At 43.5% G+C, this 18,815-nt stretch overlaps 2 protein-coding genes across 24 annotated transcripts in view; one reads left to right on the forward strand and one right to left on the reverse strand.

Annotated features, from left to right (window-relative positions):
• Positions 1–18,815, forward strand: part of FAM131B (family with sequence similarity 131 member B) — a 90,622-nt gene that overhangs the window by 23,474 nt on the left and 48,333 nt on the right. For 7 of the 17 annotated variants that reach the window (XM_075034618.1, XM_075034630.1, XM_075034617.1 and 4 more), the window contains 2 exons: positions 199–4,425; positions 5,707–5,903. In XM_075034618.1, the coding sequence (XP_074890719.1) occupies positions 199–743 (545 nt within the window). In that variant the 3' untranslated portion in view covers positions 744–4,425; positions 5,707–5,903. The remainder of the gene's footprint in view (positions 1–198; positions 4,426–5,706; positions 5,904–18,815) is intronic. The other 10 variants (XM_075034629.1, XM_075034626.1, XM_075034628.1 and 7 more) reach the window with 10 other exon arrangements.
• The window catches only part of CLCN1 (chloride voltage-gated channel 1), a 64,048-nt gene continuing 60,011 nt past the window's right edge, over positions 14,779–18,815 (reverse strand). For 4 of the 7 annotated variants that reach the window (XM_075034612.1, XM_075034613.1, XM_075034611.1 and 1 more), the window contains exons 21-23: positions 18,705–18,809; positions 16,703–16,789; positions 14,779–16,286 (exon numbers count right to left, since the gene is read on the reverse strand). In XM_075034612.1, coding sequence (XP_074890713.1) covers positions 15,894–16,286; positions 16,703–16,789; positions 18,705–18,809 — 585 coding nt within the window. In that variant the 3' untranslated portion in view covers positions 14,779–15,893. Of the gene's footprint in view, positions 16,287–16,677; positions 16,790–18,480; positions 18,594–18,704; positions 18,810–18,815 lie in introns of those variants that run through there. The other 3 variants (XR_012651414.1, XM_075034615.1, XM_075034616.1) reach the window with 3 other exon arrangements.

An 18,815-nucleotide genomic window follows, 5' to 3' on the forward strand; every position in this document is an offset into this window, starting at 1 on the left:
TGCAGTCAGTTGTGGGTATAATCAAGCTCATCTGCCTACTGCCTAGAACTGCCTTTTCTCTTCACCCTCCTCCCCGCTAAAGGATTTACCTACCCTGTGCAGTGCAGGGCCATGCACAGGCACACAAGCGATCTGAATGAGCCAGCTTGGCCTGGAGAGGGTGTCTAACTGTGTGTTGTTTCCCTTCTTTACTTGCAGAGCATATGGCCCAGACGCAGTATGATAGCTGGCCTCATTCCTACGTCTCGCAGGGCATGTATTGCTTAGGTTCATCCGATGCCTGGGAGACCAGCGACCAGTCCCTCATCGCTTCCCCAGCAACCGGCTCCTACCTAGGCCAGAATTTTGATGAGTCCCAGACAAACCTTCAGGAAAGCATTTTGATTCAGAGCAGCCTTCTGCAGCAGCAACAGCTGCAGCAACAGCGGCAGGAGCAGAACTTCATCCAGAGCACGGGGCTGGTCCACGTGTGGCCCCTGCAGACTGCTCAGGGTGGGAGTGGGGCTGAGTCCAGCACGTACATGGAGGACCACATTGAGGATGAAGGGAACCCGCGGCTGGAGAAGGCTCCTCTCCTAAACAAGAAGCCCTCTCCAGAGGAGGATGATGCAGTGTGCCGGGACCTGGAATCACTGTCTCCTCGAGAGGAGATGGAACACGCTGCACTGAGCCGCAAAGTCTCAGACGTCACCTCCTCTGGGGTGCAGTCCTTTGATGAGGAAGAAGGAGAAACAAACAACTGATGCTTTCTATGAAGTTCTCGTCACTGCTGAACAAAGAGAGGGGTGGCAAGGAATGAAATTACAGGGATTCTTCTCTCCAGCTCCCCGTCCTTCTGAGCAGACACACCCTCCATTCCTGACATTTAATTATTTTTTTAAACAAGAGGAAAATCTCAAAGTGATTGACACATGAAGACCTCTTCTTTCCCTCCACCATGGACACATGTTTTTGATTTTCGTTGCTCAGGGCAACACATGTGAGGTGCTTGGAGAGATCTGGATTGGTAAATCATTTCTAAATCTCTTTAATACAAAGTCTTGGCTGTGGATACAAACTCTTCTGGTACTGGGGATGTGGCTGATGAGAAAGGCTTGGTATAGGGAGCGGCTGTGTGGCTAGAATCCATCTTGGCAGAATGGATGTTGCTCTGTGGACATGGTCCCCTTTGATAGAATATATGAATATAAACTGGTTTAAAATGAAGATATGGCTTTACAAATATAGATTGCACTTGTATTGTGATCATGGCTGATACAGAGGATAAGGCTGTATTTGATACAGACTGTACTGAGATGAAAGATTTGCTGTGTAACCAGATCCTCAATAGCACCTTGATATGAAATTGTAGGCTCGATGGATACAAGCTGCACTCCGTGGGGACGGGCTGTGCTGCAATACAGATGGTGTGGCTCTGTGGGCATGGCTCTGCTGTGGCGTGGAAGAATGGATGCAGATACGAATCTAACTCCACTCTCAGATATTCATGCTTTGGTCTCTTTCTAAATCTTTCATTTATTTGTTTCTCTCTGACATTTCTACCTTCCCAGGAGCTGGCAGGAGCGATGTGTCCTTTTGGCATCGGGCACTGGATGCCAGTGGAAAGGACATTTTCAGCTACAGAGACAGTCATAAAAAGCTGACTCTTGCAGGGGGCTTGAGAGCATGTCCATCTTGGTGCTGCTGCTGTATCCTTCTGTTTTTTCCCTTGCCAGCAGTATGGGGAGACCCAGAGAGTAGGCAGCAGAACCAGGAACAGTGTGTACAGCTATGAGATGACAGATATCCAGTTTACATTGGAGTTTTCCGTTTTTGCTTTTTTTAACGTTTTTATATTGCTGGGTAAGTGTTCCTAACAAAGCAGTTAATAGTGGGAAAGGCCTGTACTCCAGTCATCACTTAACAGAAATACTGCACCTTTCCCATTTCTGCCACTCCTTCTGCAGTGCCAAATGTAGCTGGAGGAAGAGGGGTGAGAGGGAGTTTTCTCCTCCTGTTTATTTCTTCCTCCTGCCTATATTTTCTTCTTTTGTTTTCCTACCCCCAAGCAATGTAAATAATGCTCGGTACGTGGTCTGTCTGTTTTTCCCTCCCATCTCTTTTCTAGGAGTGGAGAAAGCTAATTTCAGGAGTTTTCCCTATTTGTACGGGTTCTATATTTTTTTTGTTAAAAAAAAGTATGGTTCATTGACTAGGGGGAATTTGATCTCTTGGGATTCCTCGCCATGTTTTTACAGACCTCCTTTTGGGAGGGGGGGGGCCTTTGAAAGGAAATTGAAAAAACTGTGTCCTTTTGCACTCTCACCAGAAAATAAACAGGGGCAAAAGCAAAAGAAAAAATTGCACAAGGCTATCGATTTTGCTGGAGGACTGAACAGAACCAGCAGAGATGACTCAAGTGCTGAGTTTTAATTGCAACACCTCTTGCAAGGAAGCATCAGCAAAGCATGGGTTTAGATCAGATGCTAGATCTGATGAGCCAGAGAAAGGAATTTGCCTGGACACTGCCATACTGTTCCAGGGGCAACTCTTTCTCACTTACTCTGACTCATATCTACTCTGTCTACATTTGTCTCTTCTTCGCCTCCTCTTCAGGCTTGGTGTATTTTTTGGATGACAGGAGAGTGATACATGTTCCTTTCCTGCTTCAGGTTTAGTCCCCGCATGTTTGCAGGGAAGAACGGCTGAGGAGAATAAAATGTGACTGAAGTAATATCATCAAGTGTCAGAGTTCAGACAGCTCCTGGCAAGCAAAGCAGATGGTGTCCAAGAATTATGAAAAGTACGAATGGGACTCTCAGGTAGAACTTGACCCCACTCAGCTTTCTCCCACTTACACAGGCAGCTGCATGAAGAGGGTCTCCTCTATGAATACCCAAGTCTTTCCAGCCAAGTCCACTTCAAGCGGATCTGTCTTCCCTCTCCATTACACCTCTAAAGGAAAGACCTTTGGGATATTTAAGTAAGACTGGTAATTTGGTGTAGGTAAGAGAGAAAAGTTTTTGTGACCACGTTTTTTTACCCATTTGCTTGGGCTTGCTTACATCTCTCTAAGGAGGTAGCTCTTCTCCTGAATGATGACCTTTCAATATCTCTTTAAAGATGTTTACACATTCAGGTGCTAACCTCCCCTGGGCAGGAGGGCTTGATAAAGGTGATCTCCTACAGTTCTTGCAGGGCCAGTGCTAGCTCATTGCCCCGAACTGCTTTGGGTCTAGCCATGGAGCAGGGCCTAGGAAATCACACTAGCCAGAACAGGGAGACTGGGCAAGTACCAAGGGCACCTCAGCAGATGACAAATGAGTAAGTGTTAACCTTTTCTTATTGCTTTTTTAAAAAGCCTTCAGGGAAACAAAAATAGTCGGGTATGTTCCTTTGTGGGAGAAGTCTTGGGTAGCTTGTTGCTTTTTTCTCCAAACCATTTTGTTCCCACGTGCCTCTCCAGGACCAATCTGGATGTTTACGGTAACTTTCAGAGTAGCTTCTAATGATCCTTCTGTGTTGTTTACAGGATTGGGACAAGCGGGTCAACTTGTCCAGGGCTTCTTTTTCTTTTAATGTGGACATGTGGTATGTTTACTAAGCTGTCTGACTGATTTCTAAAAGATGTACATTATTTCCATGCAAGGCAGTGACAGAAAATTATCTACGTGGGAAAAAGTGTGAAAAAAATTAACCTTATAGAAAAATCTATGGAGTTCAATAGGAAGAGAAAACCTATCTGTAGAGTTTTCTAACCTCTGTGGAATGGCATAGAGAATTATAACCTGCTGTATAATTCCATAACCTGATCTCTAGAAACCTGTAGATAGACCCTCATCCTCTGTGGATTCAGACTGGTTTGAACACTACTCTCTATAAAAACTTTCAAGCTTGCTAAATTCTATAAGTTTTTTTCATAAAGGTCTCAACTTTCTGTGAATAATAAAATTTTAGCCTTTTTCTGGGGAAAAAAAAAAGAAAAAAAAAGAAAAAAAAGAAAAAGAAAAAGGCTGTTTTCCATGACCTCTCCACAGTCTAAAAGAGAAATGTATCTACATTTGCTAGGAGCTTGACTGGAGAGAGCAAGTCTGCCCATCCACACTTGCTACGTGAGTGAGCATCCTGAGCTGAACTGGAAAGGCAGTTTGAATCTCTTTGAAAGTGGAAAATGGTTTGTATAACCTGGCCTTTTCTTATGTAACAGGCCTGCTGCTTGTGTGTATCCAATATCAGAGAGAGGGACCTGGAACCTACTGTACATTTCCCAGAAAAGCTGTTATTATGTAGCTACACCTATTCAAGCATATGGAAGGCACAGGTGCTCCGTGAGCAAAATTTGGCCTGCAGTTCCTTTATCCTGGTGAGGAGGGATGAGTTGGAGAGAGTCCAGCCAAATACTCAGAGCCCAAATTGAATCTGTGAGGCTGAAAATAAGAAGGAAAGGTAAGCTCAGTATCCCTGATCTATAGTTACTAAGAATCTGAGCCCTACTGTTCATTAACACAAACCCTTTGTAAAGCAGAGCTGCACTACGTAAAAATTTGGGATTTTCTTGAAGCAGCAGAGGTAGAAGATTCCCATCTTTCCCCCCAAGCCTTTGTCTTCAGCAGGAACTCATTGAAATTATTGTGCTGAACACGAAGGAAAGCTTAAACACAAGTGTCCCTAATTGAAAAAGATCTCAGATTCCACTGCAAGAAAATTCTCTCTTGTTCCTTTTCCCATGATTGCTCATATCTGATCAGTTACACTATTTCATAAGGGTTTTTTTAATATAAGTCTTAAGCTTTCTTTACGAGCCTTGTGAGTTCTTTTCAACTCCATTACCTCAGGCTCTGGGATGGAGAAGTCAATCTGCTTCTTTCAGTTACTGTGCCTCTGAATCATCTTATTCTGGAAAGCTGCTGACAAGTCACCCACTTGCTTTCCCCCCCTTAAAAACTTTAACATCACCTTTCATGGTAGGCTTGCAGCAGAAAACCATACCTCTAAGTTTAACCATACCTCTAAGCTGATCGAATGGTGAGCTGCCGTGAAGGAGGCAGCCCTCTGCCCTGGCAGCGCTCACCTCCCACAAGCCTTGTGCAGATGCTGATGCACAGCTGACCCCGTAACAAGGCACTGCACTTTTATCCTACTACAAAAGTGAAGCGGGAACAGCTGTGAGCAGAGGGGGCGAGAGAGTACTATTCTCAGCAGCTGGCCTTTATATCAGGTTAGGGAAACTGGGAAAGTGCACTTTGAAATGGCATCCTCATGATGAGTCTAAGCTGCTAAAAGGAGCTGTCATGCCTCCTCCCTTCATCACCACCAGCTATTTACTTCTACTGCCTAAGAAGCACCAGTGCTAACAGTCATTTGGCTCCCCAGGAACTGGCCCCATTGAAAACTAACTCTGTCCCCTATAAAATAAGGGTTTCAGTGGGATCAGCTCCTTGTATTGTTTCACTTGGTGAGGCAAGCATCACTGAGGGCTGGTGAAATGGGTGGATGGTCATGTTGAAGACTATTTCTTTGGTTGCATATGCAACTTAAATTGGCTTAAGCTGATTGCGAAATATCTGTCTGAGAAGAATAAAGCCAGCTGAGGTACCAGTGAGGACATTTTCCCCCCTTCCTTCCCTAGTGTTTTCCCTAGAATTTCTAGTATGCTCTTATCTGATTTGGTCTTTGTTGTTATTTAATGCCCTGTTATTTCCCTTACTCTTCCCTCCTCTTCCACAGGCTCCTTTGAGATAAACCCTTGCAATCGGGCAGGAGGAGATGAGTAACTTGATATACGCATGGAATTAATAAAATTAACATGCACGAATCTCGTATGCGCTCAGTGATTAGACTCCATGGCAGCTAAAGATACTGATAAGTCTTCTGTAATTGCAAGAGGCAGAGCCTTGTGCAGGAGTGAAGCACAGCTGTTGGAGGTGAGGTTTATCCCTATCTTTTAGCCAGTTCCAATCTAGTGTGAGATCCAGGATGGCACTTCACACCTAGGCAGAGTCTGTGCGTGATGTACTGTGTACAACAACAACTAAAAAATCTTAGTGGTAGGCGCAGAGAAGAGACCTGGAGAAAAGGAAACTGTTCTCTTCATTTGACAGAGGTATGAGGTATGGTGGTGAGTCAAGGTAGTGTGCAATAGTACGGGCCTGTGGACAGCTATGGGTGCTCTGTGCAATAGCAAGGAGAAATCTAGCCAGAGAGGGAAAGACATTGAGAGAGAGGCTTGGGAAAAGATCAGGAAAAGTTTGACATCTTATGTTTGCACAACAGAGGTAGGAAGCTTCATGGCAGACTCCAGGCAGAATGGGCTCAGGTGTAGAATTGCTATACAAGCTGTAGCTCCAGGATTGGTGCAGCTTATGGTACTCCTTAGTCCAAGCCACACTTCTTTCTGTAAGTCAGAGTGACAGGAAAGAGACCTCCCTGAATTTGGGCACCTACTGGCTTCTTTTTTCCTCATCTTTGAAAAACAGTTTACAATATGCTTAATTCTTCAGGGGAGTCATATAGGAAATACAACAAGTAAGAACTTAGTCATTGTCCAAATGAAGTTAATGTGAGTTCTGTTCTCACTGGAAACCCAAAATATCTAAATTTAGCTCAGTTTGCCTTAACTGTTGTATTGGTAATTGCCTAGACGGAGAAACAAACTAAAATAAATCCACCTCTAAATATGGTAGAGAGCAGAGCAATGTTGGCATAGTTTAAGCTCTTCCTTCTAATTTCTCCCAGATGGAATTTCCCATGTTCCTTGTTCAGACAACTCTAAACAATCTGGCATTTCCCTTATACTAACACTTTGGCTTTTTCCAAAAGAAAAAGGAAAAGAAAGGAAAGATTCTTTGGTTCTCCTCCCCTGTAGCAATCTGACAGGGAAAGTTTTCTATGCCATGGCTCAGGGAAGGGAAAAATAAACAGGGAAAATGTGAGTAAAGTAGTGCCTATTAGAACTAAATGTATGCGTAGGACAGCCTATAGTCAGTAAAGCACAGTCTCGAATATGAATGCAATCTGTAAAGTCAATGTCAGGTGCCTCTTTTGTACCATAGGCTTTTCCCAGGCCGAGTAGTAGTGAACCTGCACAGGGGCAGAAGAGAACGGCTGGACCTCTGTGCCAGATCAATGTCTCTCTGGCTCAGAACATGTCATGGAGCCTGGGCAAGACTGTTGGGGACACTATGCTCTCTCAGCAGCACAGCCAGGTTCATTAATTGACTGGGGTAGGGATGAAGACAAATGATTATTATGTTAACAAATGGACATGGAAGACATTAGAACATTAGGGTTAATTTACATACTTGCACTGACTTTTTTCCCCAGCATAGGCAGAACAAAGTGTTATCTTTTCCTTGGAAATCAAGAGAAGCTCTACAATTGTCAGTGTTGGTCTGCGCAAAAGAAAATAAACGTGATATATTTTTCCAGTGCAGATACACATTGTTGGAAGAGGAAAAATTTAGTCAGGCTGTGACTCTCTGAGAAAGAGTATGTTTACCAAAACTGTAAAGACTTGTTCAAGGATATTCTCAGTGCAGGTATTACAGAATCATAGAATGGTTTGGGTTGGAAGGGACCTTAAAGATCATCTAGTTCCAACCCCCCCTGCCATGGGCAGGACTTAAGTACTGATGAGCAGTAGCTGCTGTATTCTGGGAAGAGAGGGGTTGCAGTGTTCTGTGGAAAGAATGCTACTGAGGATCTTCCTCATCTCCTTTGACTGGGGACATTTTAAATGCCCTCTGAAACCTAGTCTTGTTTTTCCTTTCCCATAAGGGATCAAATGTCCATGCTAGCAAGACAAAAACATCTAAAAAGGCTTTTCTCCATTATGGAGACAAGATCATGCACCAAGATTTACTTCTAATAAGATAAAGGCATCTAGTCTAGATTCACTGGCCTTCTGGATTCATTTTCATTGGGCATGAAATCCAGTCATGAGTTGGAAGTCAAAAGGTTAAGAAGCCACTTCCAGAGCTCTGCCAAGTTCCCATGAGGCAAGTACAGGTGGGCTTCCCTTCTTTTCAGATACTGCATGTGTGAGCAATGTAGCAAGCCAAAAGCTCTTTTGCAGGTATATATTCTTGTTTGGCTTCAATTTTTCTTCTCTGATTTGTGGATGTTGTGCATGATCGGAGGTCTCTAGGAATCCCTACACTATAAAATTGGGACTCAAAAGTAATTTTACAGGGAACAGGGTTTCTCTTGTTCCAGCTCTTTTCAGAGATGGGAGGATACAGACTGAGGATTTGGGAGGTACAAGGGTGGTGGATGGGAGTCTCAGGGGTGGCATGCAGAATGGATTCCTGAAGCATGTTTAAAAGTAACTAAAGGCTTGGGTCTTCAAATGTTGTATTCTCAGTATCTGAAACTGCTTTAGCATAAGCGTATGGGACAACGGAGGTTGCCGCAAAGCAATTTTAAAGAGCTTCCCCCAAGCCTGTACACATTTTCATTAGGGGGGAGGCTGCATGGTGATTATATGTGTTCTTTCAAGCTAGTGTTTACAGAGGTGCATTGATGTTTGGGGGAAAGTACTGAATGGAAGTAAAACAAAAAGGGAAAGGGACCCACTACTGAAAGCTTTCATCCTTACCTTGTCCCACACTAGCCCTTAATAAGTCTGATTTGCCTTTGGTCTTCCAGCTCCAAAACATGTTTGCCTGAAAATTTTTGTTGGATATACTTCGCATGTTTTGATAATGTGACTTATGAGATAACACTTCTACAAAGATATATATAAATACATACATGTACAACCACATACATACATGTACACACACTACATATAGACTTAGGAAACTATATGGCACTATACACCTCCATGCCTGTATGTGGCAGCAACCACAGTAAAGGAGGGGAGGTAGCTCAAAATAGCATGTACAGTCCTTTATGGAGTTGTTATTAAACAGAATGTGGTCTTGCCGTCCTGGCTGGTGGAAGTGTTTTATTTCTGTGGGACTGGTTCCAGGGGAGTTGCGTCTGAGGAAGGAGGATCCTAGGAAGAGGGGGTGGGTCTCAATGAGATAGTCTGATGGAGGATGTTGAAAAGGATCATGGTGGCTTGGAGAAGCATCCCAGAGTAGGAAATATATGATACACTATTTCTCATTAAGAAGATAAGAACATCGCATGTTTGACTATACAGGGCTAAAATCTCACGTGTGCCTGTGGCTACCATGACACAAATCCCAGGCCATTGTGGCAGACCTGATGATGGACAGCATCACATCGATGGGATCCTCTAGTTTAGCATAGAGTCAGTTTCCCTGTTACACTGAAACAGCATTTTCCAGATGATACATATAAGTTTTGTCCCAATACTGGTGACATGCAGACACATCTGGTACAGAGTTGGACAGAAGTTTCACAACAGCAGGTTAGGACAGGACACAAAGAGGAGTCTGATGCTGGGGTTGTAAAAGGCACTGACACTGGGTAGCAAGACTCTGGGTTCACATTCCAGTTTTAAAATAGGTGCTTCTCAGCCTGCTGGCCTCAGAGCAGGTTGGGGAATTGGTTGACCCAGAGGGAAAGCAGCATCTCTGCACTTCCAACTTTGTTGTATCATCTACTTCTGATTTAGGACATTAGGCCAGATCCTGTAGTGCTTTGTTTACCATATGAGAATTTTAAGTTCTAGCCATGAAAGATACCTGATTTCTTGTGAAGAAACTTGCACTTTTCCAGTGGTTCTTACAGGGGCTAAGCAGTGTCACTTGCCCTGCTTAAGGGCAATCAATCAGGGCTATTTAGCTGAGCTTTGCTTTCTGCGTTCTATCTGAAGTTAATTTGCTTCCTTCCAGTTTACCTGCCTTTGCTACTGAATAGATTGCCACCCACCCCCTGGTATGTATGTCTGCATGATTATGTTCATATAATTAATTGTGACTTACATAAGACACACATACTTAACTCCTTTAGGTTTTTGGGGTGTGTTTTTGTCAATTCTCTAAGTCCCCTAGTACTTGCTCCTCGTTAATTTTTTCCAAATGGCCTCTAAATTGTCACTATTTTTTTGAAATGTAGTGTGTCAAATGAAATCAGTTATGCCATGTATATTTAAGACTTGAGTCCCTGGGCCTGGAAGTCGTACCTCTGCATAGGAAAGTTTTTTTTCTTAATTTGACATTATACTGCAAAGATGGTGTCCAGCTGCTGAGTGCTTCACCTAACAAAACTCTTTTACCATTATACGAGTCTAAATTTATCCCTCAGTTAAGTACGTCTCCTCTGGATTTAGCTGCTTATCCCCAACATGAACCTCATTCTGTGGTATCTGCCCCAGTCTCTGATCTCCACTTTCTGTTTATTTCTCTGTTTAGACTAGATGGCAAATCTACCATATGTTTCTCTCATGTTACTGTCTTACAAGCTCTCATATGTTACTTCCAAGTCATTAATGCAAACAGTAAATAAAAAGGGTATAAGACCATTCTTGCTGCACACCTCACTGGCTTCACACTTTGCCAGCTGCAAGGGTATTTTCTATACAGTCCCTCAGACAGTTCGTATCTTCTGTGCCAGAGGAACTGCAAATTTGATTTAAGCATAAGATTCTGTGACATATTTGGTCATAATCCAACCATCTCACAGCTCCCATTTCTTTTCACAGCCCATTTGCTTAAGTGCACTATAGAAGTTTGAGTGGGGGGGGAAGCAGATTAATTTTTTTTGGCACATGTGCCTCATAAACCTTCCATTACTGTCTTTTGCACTTGTTTCTGTGTGGAAAAACTGAGAAGCTTCTAACTTGAGTTTGTGTCACTTTAATTCTGAACATACCTTAGTAGGTCTTGTATTTTTACCTTCTGTTCTGCAAAGTAAGTAGCTATTCAGTAAATAGCCAGACATTAGCAGCTTTTAGATTGTTGTTCATATAAAGCAGGCAATTCACGTTTACATTTCTCTACATTCTGTTTCCTTTCTAAATTTGCTACTGGACTTTTCCTCAACATACTTTGACCTCCGTATCAGGTGCAATCCTTCAAGTTGGTTAGATACATTTCAGTAACTAGCTTTACTACAGAGCACAAGATGCTTGCACAAGCAGCACACCAAAACTGCTGGGCTGTGAGCAAATGCTCATTTGAAAGGCCAGTGCTTGAACGAGTAATAGGTTTGGTTGAGACTGGCTTCATTTAGGTCGCACACTAGTCCCAGCAGTGTCCACGGTAGCGTCTTTAGTACTGTGAGACTGCATCAGGACTTACTGACCTCCAGCAAGCTGAGGGAGGGGGAGACGTGGCTCAAAGTACAGGCAACCCAATTGCAGAGCTATTTACTACAGCACACCCGTGACTTGAAAAAGGTGATGTTTGTGTGTGTGTGTGTGCGCGCGTACATGTGCACAGGGGTTGTCTGTCCAGTATGGGGGGGCACACAACAAGAGCCTGTGGTTTATGGTCAGGGCCAGTTTAAGCTTGCCTACCACAAATAAAGCCTTAAAAAATTTGCATCACATGGCTTAAGATAAAAAATGTTTTTCTCTATTTGAGAATACTAATGCTTAGGCATGGCTTTTGTGCAGAAATATTAATTATTGGTCTGCAGTGTTGATTAAATTGTTATGAGAGCTGTGCCCAGATCCTTGCTTATGTGGCCATGAACAACTTAGTGCTTGCTATGACAGTGTTTTTAATAGTGTGTTTTTAATTATACCCTTCCTGGGGTTGGACTAATTTGGCAAAGAGGGATCTTTACTTGCTCACCTGGTTATTGCCCTGTCTTGTACTCTTTGGCCACAAACCACACACTTCTATACAGTGTTTGCATAACTGGGGAGGGGGTGGGGGGGAGTTATTTTTTATGAACTTGTGATTCTGCCTGCCTTTATTTCTGCTTGTAGTAAATGGTTTTGTCCATAGGTTTAGCAAACTAGATGATTGGTTTTAGTCTGAAATAATTTGCCAACCAAAAAAAGTTACATTGTTGAGGCAAATTTTTCTTTTTGTCCAGTAGTCCATCTCCATGTGTTTCCCTCCTCATCTGAACCATGGCCAAGTCTCTTAGTTTTGTCATAACTACCCAAAGTTCTATCTGTCTTCTTGTCAACCTTAAGTCTTCCATAATTTTTCAGTTCTTTATATTGATGAGTTTAAAAACAAGATTCTGCTTTCACATTTAAATGCCATGTAAAAGGAAGAGTTCAACTTTTTGCTAGAATAAATTTAATAGATAAACTTCTTGCCTTCATTAACTGAGTATCAGTAAACCGGCAATTAGTTGAGATTAGAACTACATTTATCTTGAAGATACAAAGTCAAATAATTTTTTTTTAGGGCTTTTGTTGTTGGTAGTGGTGTTTTCCCAAAGTTTTCTGCTCTGATGGAGATGTTTCACTATCATGTTCTTCTCAGACCATTATATGTAGAGTACCAAATGCAGTTCAGCAGGTGCTTGGAGTTGAAAATGCTGAACAAGAACATGTCTATTTTAGTGCTTTGACTGGTAGTGGCAAGCTTGGCGTAACATGAATCTCTGCCCAAAACAATGATTCTAAGCAACTGCACATGCTATTTAGGAGAAAAGCAAGCTTCTGTGGTTCAAAACAGCCTCAGAGCTTCTTGTTTTTCAAGGTTTGTGCTTGGATTTTTGGGGGCAGATCTGAGATTTGACTTTCTAGCTGAGTGGGAGGGTCTCACTGCTGATGATACAAATTCAGGGGGATATTTTGGGTTGGGGAAAAAGATAATTTTTGTGTGTAGGTAGCCAAGTCTGTGCTGCTTGGATAGGATGAGAGATGCAGGTTTTAGAGTGACAGATCAGCATGACTTTGCCTGGCAAAGGTTTCAAGTTTAAACTTTGAGGGGGCATACTGGGATAGCCTGAGAGGGTGCAAGCTTAGAGTTCCCTTGACAAAGGTCCAGTATCAGTTTACTGCGCATTTTACACCTGTTAAAGTACTTGGCATCAGCTCAGTGAAGATTTTATTGGTAAAATGGAAGTGGAAACTTCTTCAGCCATCACAAACCATCTTTGCAGTATGTTTTTGTCCCCTCCTGGCTCCCTACACATGTTCATGTATGCATACTTTTTCCCAGGTGAGAAAATGGTGCAGATGAATGCTGCTTCTCCTCCAAGGGTGGGGACATACCTGGAACGGATCTTGAGTAATGCCTCCAAAGAATAGCAGTAACACCCACTTTTCAGCTTCCCCACAGAGAGCAGTCCACCTCCTTATGCTACCTCTGGGACAGCTAAAGGCAATAGGAATGGAGAGAGGTGTGTGTGTGCACATATGGGCACACACGTGTAGTGCTTTTGCACTCTCAAGTGGCAAACCTCAAGAAACTTTACAGGTTAGCTTGTGTCTTAGTCTGAGCTCCCCAAGCCTCTCCATGTGTATCATTTTTTTTGTTCCAGATTCATCTCCCCCAGCTCACAATCTGTCTGTCATGACTCACACACTTTCTGGCTTTGATTTAGACTCCATCTGCTTTCTCAGCCAGTCAGATCCCAGTTCTTCTGTAACACACCGTAGGAGAAGTGTGGGACTGGAGCAGAACATATATCTGTATTCAGGAGAGAGGAGGGGGAGATGTATTGACTCCAGCCTCAAAGTTTCTCCTTGTCTCATCTGTCTTGGTGCAAGCATTTGGCTAAGCTGCAAAATGTTAAGTCTGTACTTGCTGGTAATAAGGCTGGGGCTGACTTGGAGAAACTTGTCCTTCCTGAGGTGTGTGGACCCTCAGATCAGATTTGGTCTCAGAGTGTTGCCACTCACCGCACATTGCTGGGTTTTTAAAAGGAATGTCCTTTCTCCGCTGCTTATTTAAAGGACTATCGCAGTTCCCTGAGAAAAAAAAATAGCAGTTGTTTTGCCTCTTCTCTGCAGGCAGGGGAAGGTGACACAGAGGTAGCAGGGACGCTGTGTGCTAATGCCTGGCAGCCAGAAATGTGCCACAACCCTCTGGTGGAGGCAGGCAGCTAGTGTGCGCAGGAGACTTGCCCTCAGATCACCACTGTCTTCTCACAAGGACAGGGTGACCCTCGGAGGACTGAAGATCACTTGGGCAGGGAAAGGCTGTCCCCAGTTAGCTTATAGACGGGGATCACGTCTCAAAGACAATGCAGAGCTGGTGGGCTGTGAATTCCAGACAGCAAAAATGAATCTCTCCCTCTTCAAAAGACTAGCTGGGGAGATTTCCCTCTACTTTACGCTTGTCACAGATTCTCCCACCCATGAGCATCACCAGAGAGGAATTGGTGCAAGGTCAATCCTTGGACTTAAAGCCAGGAAGGAATTTTCCTAGGGAGACTGGGTTAGAGGTAATGATATTTTTTCACTTGCTCCTGAGACAGCTTATGAGGAACCACCCATTAAGGTGAAACCAGTCACTCTAAGTTAGATAATGCTTTACTAATCAGGAAAGGGGATGTGGTCCAACATCCAGGAGAATACCCCCAAGAACATGTTCTCAGAGCCTGGATTTCTTCTCTGTTGCTGATAAGGGGCAACACATCCAATAGGCTGCTTGGGACTGCATCTAAGTGTTATGACACACCAAATATATGATAGAGATGTAGAATGTTAGAGGAAAGCTACAGAATACACAGAATTTGATTTTGCCTATTTACTGAGAAAACCTCACAAGGCCAGTGGGTTAAAGAAAGCAGCGTCTTATCTTTGGACGCTAAGGTTTTGCATGCATGACACGAACTGACAAGACATCTTTTTGCAAGATACAGATCAAGATCTGCTCCAGATTTAGAACAGGAATAGAGAGGGATGCTGCAGACAAAGGTTGAGGTCTCTGCTGTTAGTCACAATGGAGACAAGCTGGCAAAAGTGAGAGCTCACAAAAGTGAGATTCTCAGATCTGAGGTATGCAGAAATATGCGGAAAGTAGGCAGGGTAGAATTACCAGGAGAGAGCACAGGAGTTTTCAGAGAGAAACCTGTTTTCAAAGTGTAGAAAATGTGGCCTCCCTCTGCAGTATTTCTTGGCAGCCTGCTAGCACTCCATAATTTATTTCTTTTCTAGTTCTTATATTTTAAGACTATAACTTTGTAAAAATTGTGAACAATGGTTCAGAGCGACAAACACAGGTATTTGAAATGTAGGTGCATACATGCCGTTTTACTCCTCTTCCTCCAACACTGAGGATGCTCCCTCTTAAGATTTTCCCATTCTATTTAAAAATTCCAGGGATGACGGGAAAACAAAGAGGCTCTCCTCCCTTCCAGTGCTTTTCTTAGAGCCCTGGCTGAATCCAAGACATGAGACATAGACCAGATATTTTCCTTCCATCTGTTTTTAGGGCATGGCTCAGCTAAAGGACAGAGGAGAAGCTCCTAATTGCACCCCCATCCAGGAAAATCCCAGAGTAAAAATTGAGGAAGAGGAAAAAATGTTCTACATGGGAATGTTTGGGGGGAGTGCAAGATAAGAACTAGTGAAAAGGAGCTGCAGCAGCATGGACGCGATTGCAGTCAGAAGCAGCAATATGCTTCTAGGCTGTAGGTCTGGCCATGTTTACAGTTGTGCATGCAGGCCAGGTGCGACTGGAAGGATGACTCCAAGGGAGAATGAGAAGAGCTGCTCCTCCTCCACTTTCCACAAGGCAGATTGACCCAGAGCATCCTGACTGTGTCCAGCAGTATTCATGTCCTGTTACAATCCCTTCTGCCATGTTATGTAGACATGGTAGAAGCCTAAGCATTATAAGCTTGCCCTTAGCCACCTTGCAGTCCACATCTGACTCCTGCACACAGCCGTATAGTCCAACAGCCTAACAGTCTTTGCAGAGAAAGAAAACAGCAGAAGAAAGGGTCAGTCCAATGCCCCTTCTGCCAGCTGAATCAATCCTCTGTGGGGATTGCAAAGAACATCCAAAAGTTTCTCTTTGAGGAGCAAACACAAAAAGACTGGCTCAACTGAAGAGTGTGATGGACTACTCCCCTCACACCAGCTATAAGGGGACATCCTCATCCTCATCCTCATCCAGGTCAGTGGAGCGTAGGCTTATGTCCTTGAGGATGTCTGAAATGTTTTCAGCCACTGGCCCTGTCAGCTCCATCTCGTCCAACTCAGTATCAGTGGCATAAGCGGAGCACGGGACTTCCCCCTCTTCGTGGAAGTGTGAGGACTGGGGGGAGTGCGAGCAGGGGGGCAGTGGGCTCTCTGTGCCCAAGTCCGCTCCTTGCTGTGCTGCCACCATGCAGTTGTCCTGCCGGCTCCACATCTGAGTGGCCTGACTGACCTTCTCACTGCTGGTGGAAGTCCGGTTGGTATCGCGGAAGCTGGCAAGGGGTGGGCGGAGGCGAACTCCGGAGCGTGTGGAGCCTTCTATTGCCTTCTGGAGCTATGAGAAGAGAAAAAGTTCAGAAAAAATGGGTGAAAGGGAGGCTGACCCAGCCCTACCCAGCAGAAGTTCATCTATCTCCAGGGTAAGGGGAATACAAATAGAGAGAGTCACAGCTCTACCTCTGGGGCCTGTGGAGATCATCTTTCACAGTGGTGGTGTAATTTTTCGTTCCACGGTAAATAACTAATTCCACACCACTTTCAGAGACAGTAATAGCCACCCAGTTAAGAGCCCTATGTTCATGAAAAGGATGAACCATCTAACATCCCTGTGAACAACTGCCTCCTCTGGAATAATGTAGCAATCACAGTTATATACCTTCCCAGCTGAATCCTCTAGGACCTGTAAGTTATTGTAGTGATCCACAGTACATTTGCAGTTGATGAGGAAGAGATGAAAGGATCTGTACTTACCTCTTCCAAAGCCAGTACTCCCCTTAGCTTCCCCATACTGGTTACATAGGCATGGCTGAGGCCCAGTAAGGAGAACAATGTATGCGTCTATGAGCAAAACCACAAAAGACCATTTCAGGGACTTTGGCAACTGGTAACATGGTACTTGGTGCTAGAGCTGGGACTTGGGATTTAGAAATGGGAATCACAAAGACGCGCAAGTCTGCAGTTATCCCAGTGAGAAACTACCTCTTCCCTTCCCCTTTTGTAGCTAGCAAATACTACCCTTTGGTCCTTCTGCTGGGCAGCCATAGTTGGGAGTGTGTTGATGATGGAGAGCACATTCTTAAGGTCACTCTCATCCTGCATCTGGCAAACAGATTCACATGCAACACCCTGTGTATGTGGGGAACTTACACAGATCCTGTTTCATTTTGGTGCTGGAAATTAAACTATCATATGTAATATGCAAAGTCAGAACCTGCTTAGGTTATTTATTCCAGCGCTTTCCTTAACACTAGAAGATTTCTTTTTTCCTGTTCCAGAATATTTCATGTCAAAACTTAAGCTTGTTGCTGCTTATCCAGTGCAGTGAGAACACTGAGAACAAGATATTCCCTTTCTTTTACAAAGCCTTCTTAAAAGGACAGATATCACACTGCTATCAGTCTTCTTTCCTTCAGCCTAAACATCCCCCATTATTTTGCTGTTCTTCATAGATCAGGCTTTCTAAAAGTTTCAGCATTCTCAGTGCTCATTTGTGGCCTATTTCCAACCTCCAAGTTATTTACGCCGAGATCTAGCTAGACTTTACCTGTGGCCTTACATGAAGTCATTCTTTCACAGCTGGTGTTTGCCTTTTTTTTTTTTTTTTTTAACATCACATGAGATATTGAATGTCATGTTCAAGTGTAAAGTAGGGAAAATCTCATTCCTCAGGAACAAGACATTTTACCCTAATGTAGAAGAAAATCAAACTGGTTAAATACAATATGATCATGATAAGCTGTGCTATTCTTGCTATTGTTAGTAGTCTCACATTTAGTTCTAACTGTGCATACCTCAGATGGTTTGATTATTTATTCCCGCATTTTTTGTGCATCCAAGTTTACTTGTCTGTAATTTCAGAGTTTCTTGTCTGCTCTTTTTTATGAGGTATGAATCCTTCCCCATTTGCAGTCTTCAGGTATAATTTCTTGGTACCCCTGTATTCTCAAAGACAAATGCTAGTGGTTTTCAGATTACTTCAGCCAGCCCTTCAGAAAACACCAAACTCTTCTTAAGTATATGCTAACCTGTTCTTATTTTGCTCAAGGCTGAGATCTTATCCCTTTGATAACAGTAATTAATTAATTTTGTGCAAGGCATATGCCGACTGTTCATGTTAAATTAATATTGATAAAAATATGCACTGTGCACTTTTGCTTCAGTAGACTGCTTTCCCTTTCCATTGAGTGAAAGCCCAGTCCTCTCTTACTCCTGATACACAACGGTTGCTTTTATCCCCAGTCATCCTGTGGTAACTCTAGAAGGTGTATGATCCAGCTTCCTCTTTCCTTGTGCTTCAGTTCAATGAAGAGCCTATAGTATAGGGTGGTTTCAGGCAACTCTTCTCAGGCACTGCGGCAGACTCTACATCCTGACAGAAATGCCCTGAGAAATCCAGGACTACTCATTCCAGTGCTGCACACTGATAAAGTAGAGTGTAAATCTCAGTGTAATGCCCCCAGCAGCAAGGCATACAATGCTTCTGTTAATGTAGTGGCTGGAAAATCGTATGTGAAGTCCAAAAGCTATTTTAATAAATGCACTCAGACTTCTTATCATGTAGCCTTTCATTTTGCAGGAGATTGGAGGTACACGCAGAAAGTAATAGGAGCAAACTGACTTCTGTAGCTGGATGTGGAAGTAGCTGGTGATAGTAGTTGTAGGTGAAGACAAGGAGAATAAGTCATAGACTAGACTTGCAATGACAGATAGGGTGGAGAAAAACAGTGTATGCCTCAGAGACATCTGCACCCACCTTGTGCAGGGAAGTTCTCTCCACTAGTTGGAAAGGGGAAGGGTCAATGCGGCAGCTGTCAAAGCACACGTTCTTGTTGAGCTCCTCCTGTTCCCAAGCATCTATCTGACA

This window comes from Buteo buteo, chromosome 8, assembly GCF_964188355.1.
Source record: "Buteo buteo chromosome 8, bButBut1.hap1.1, whole genome shotgun sequence".
Classification (NCBI taxonomy): Eukaryota; Metazoa; Chordata; class Aves; order Accipitriformes; family Accipitridae; genus Buteo; species Buteo buteo.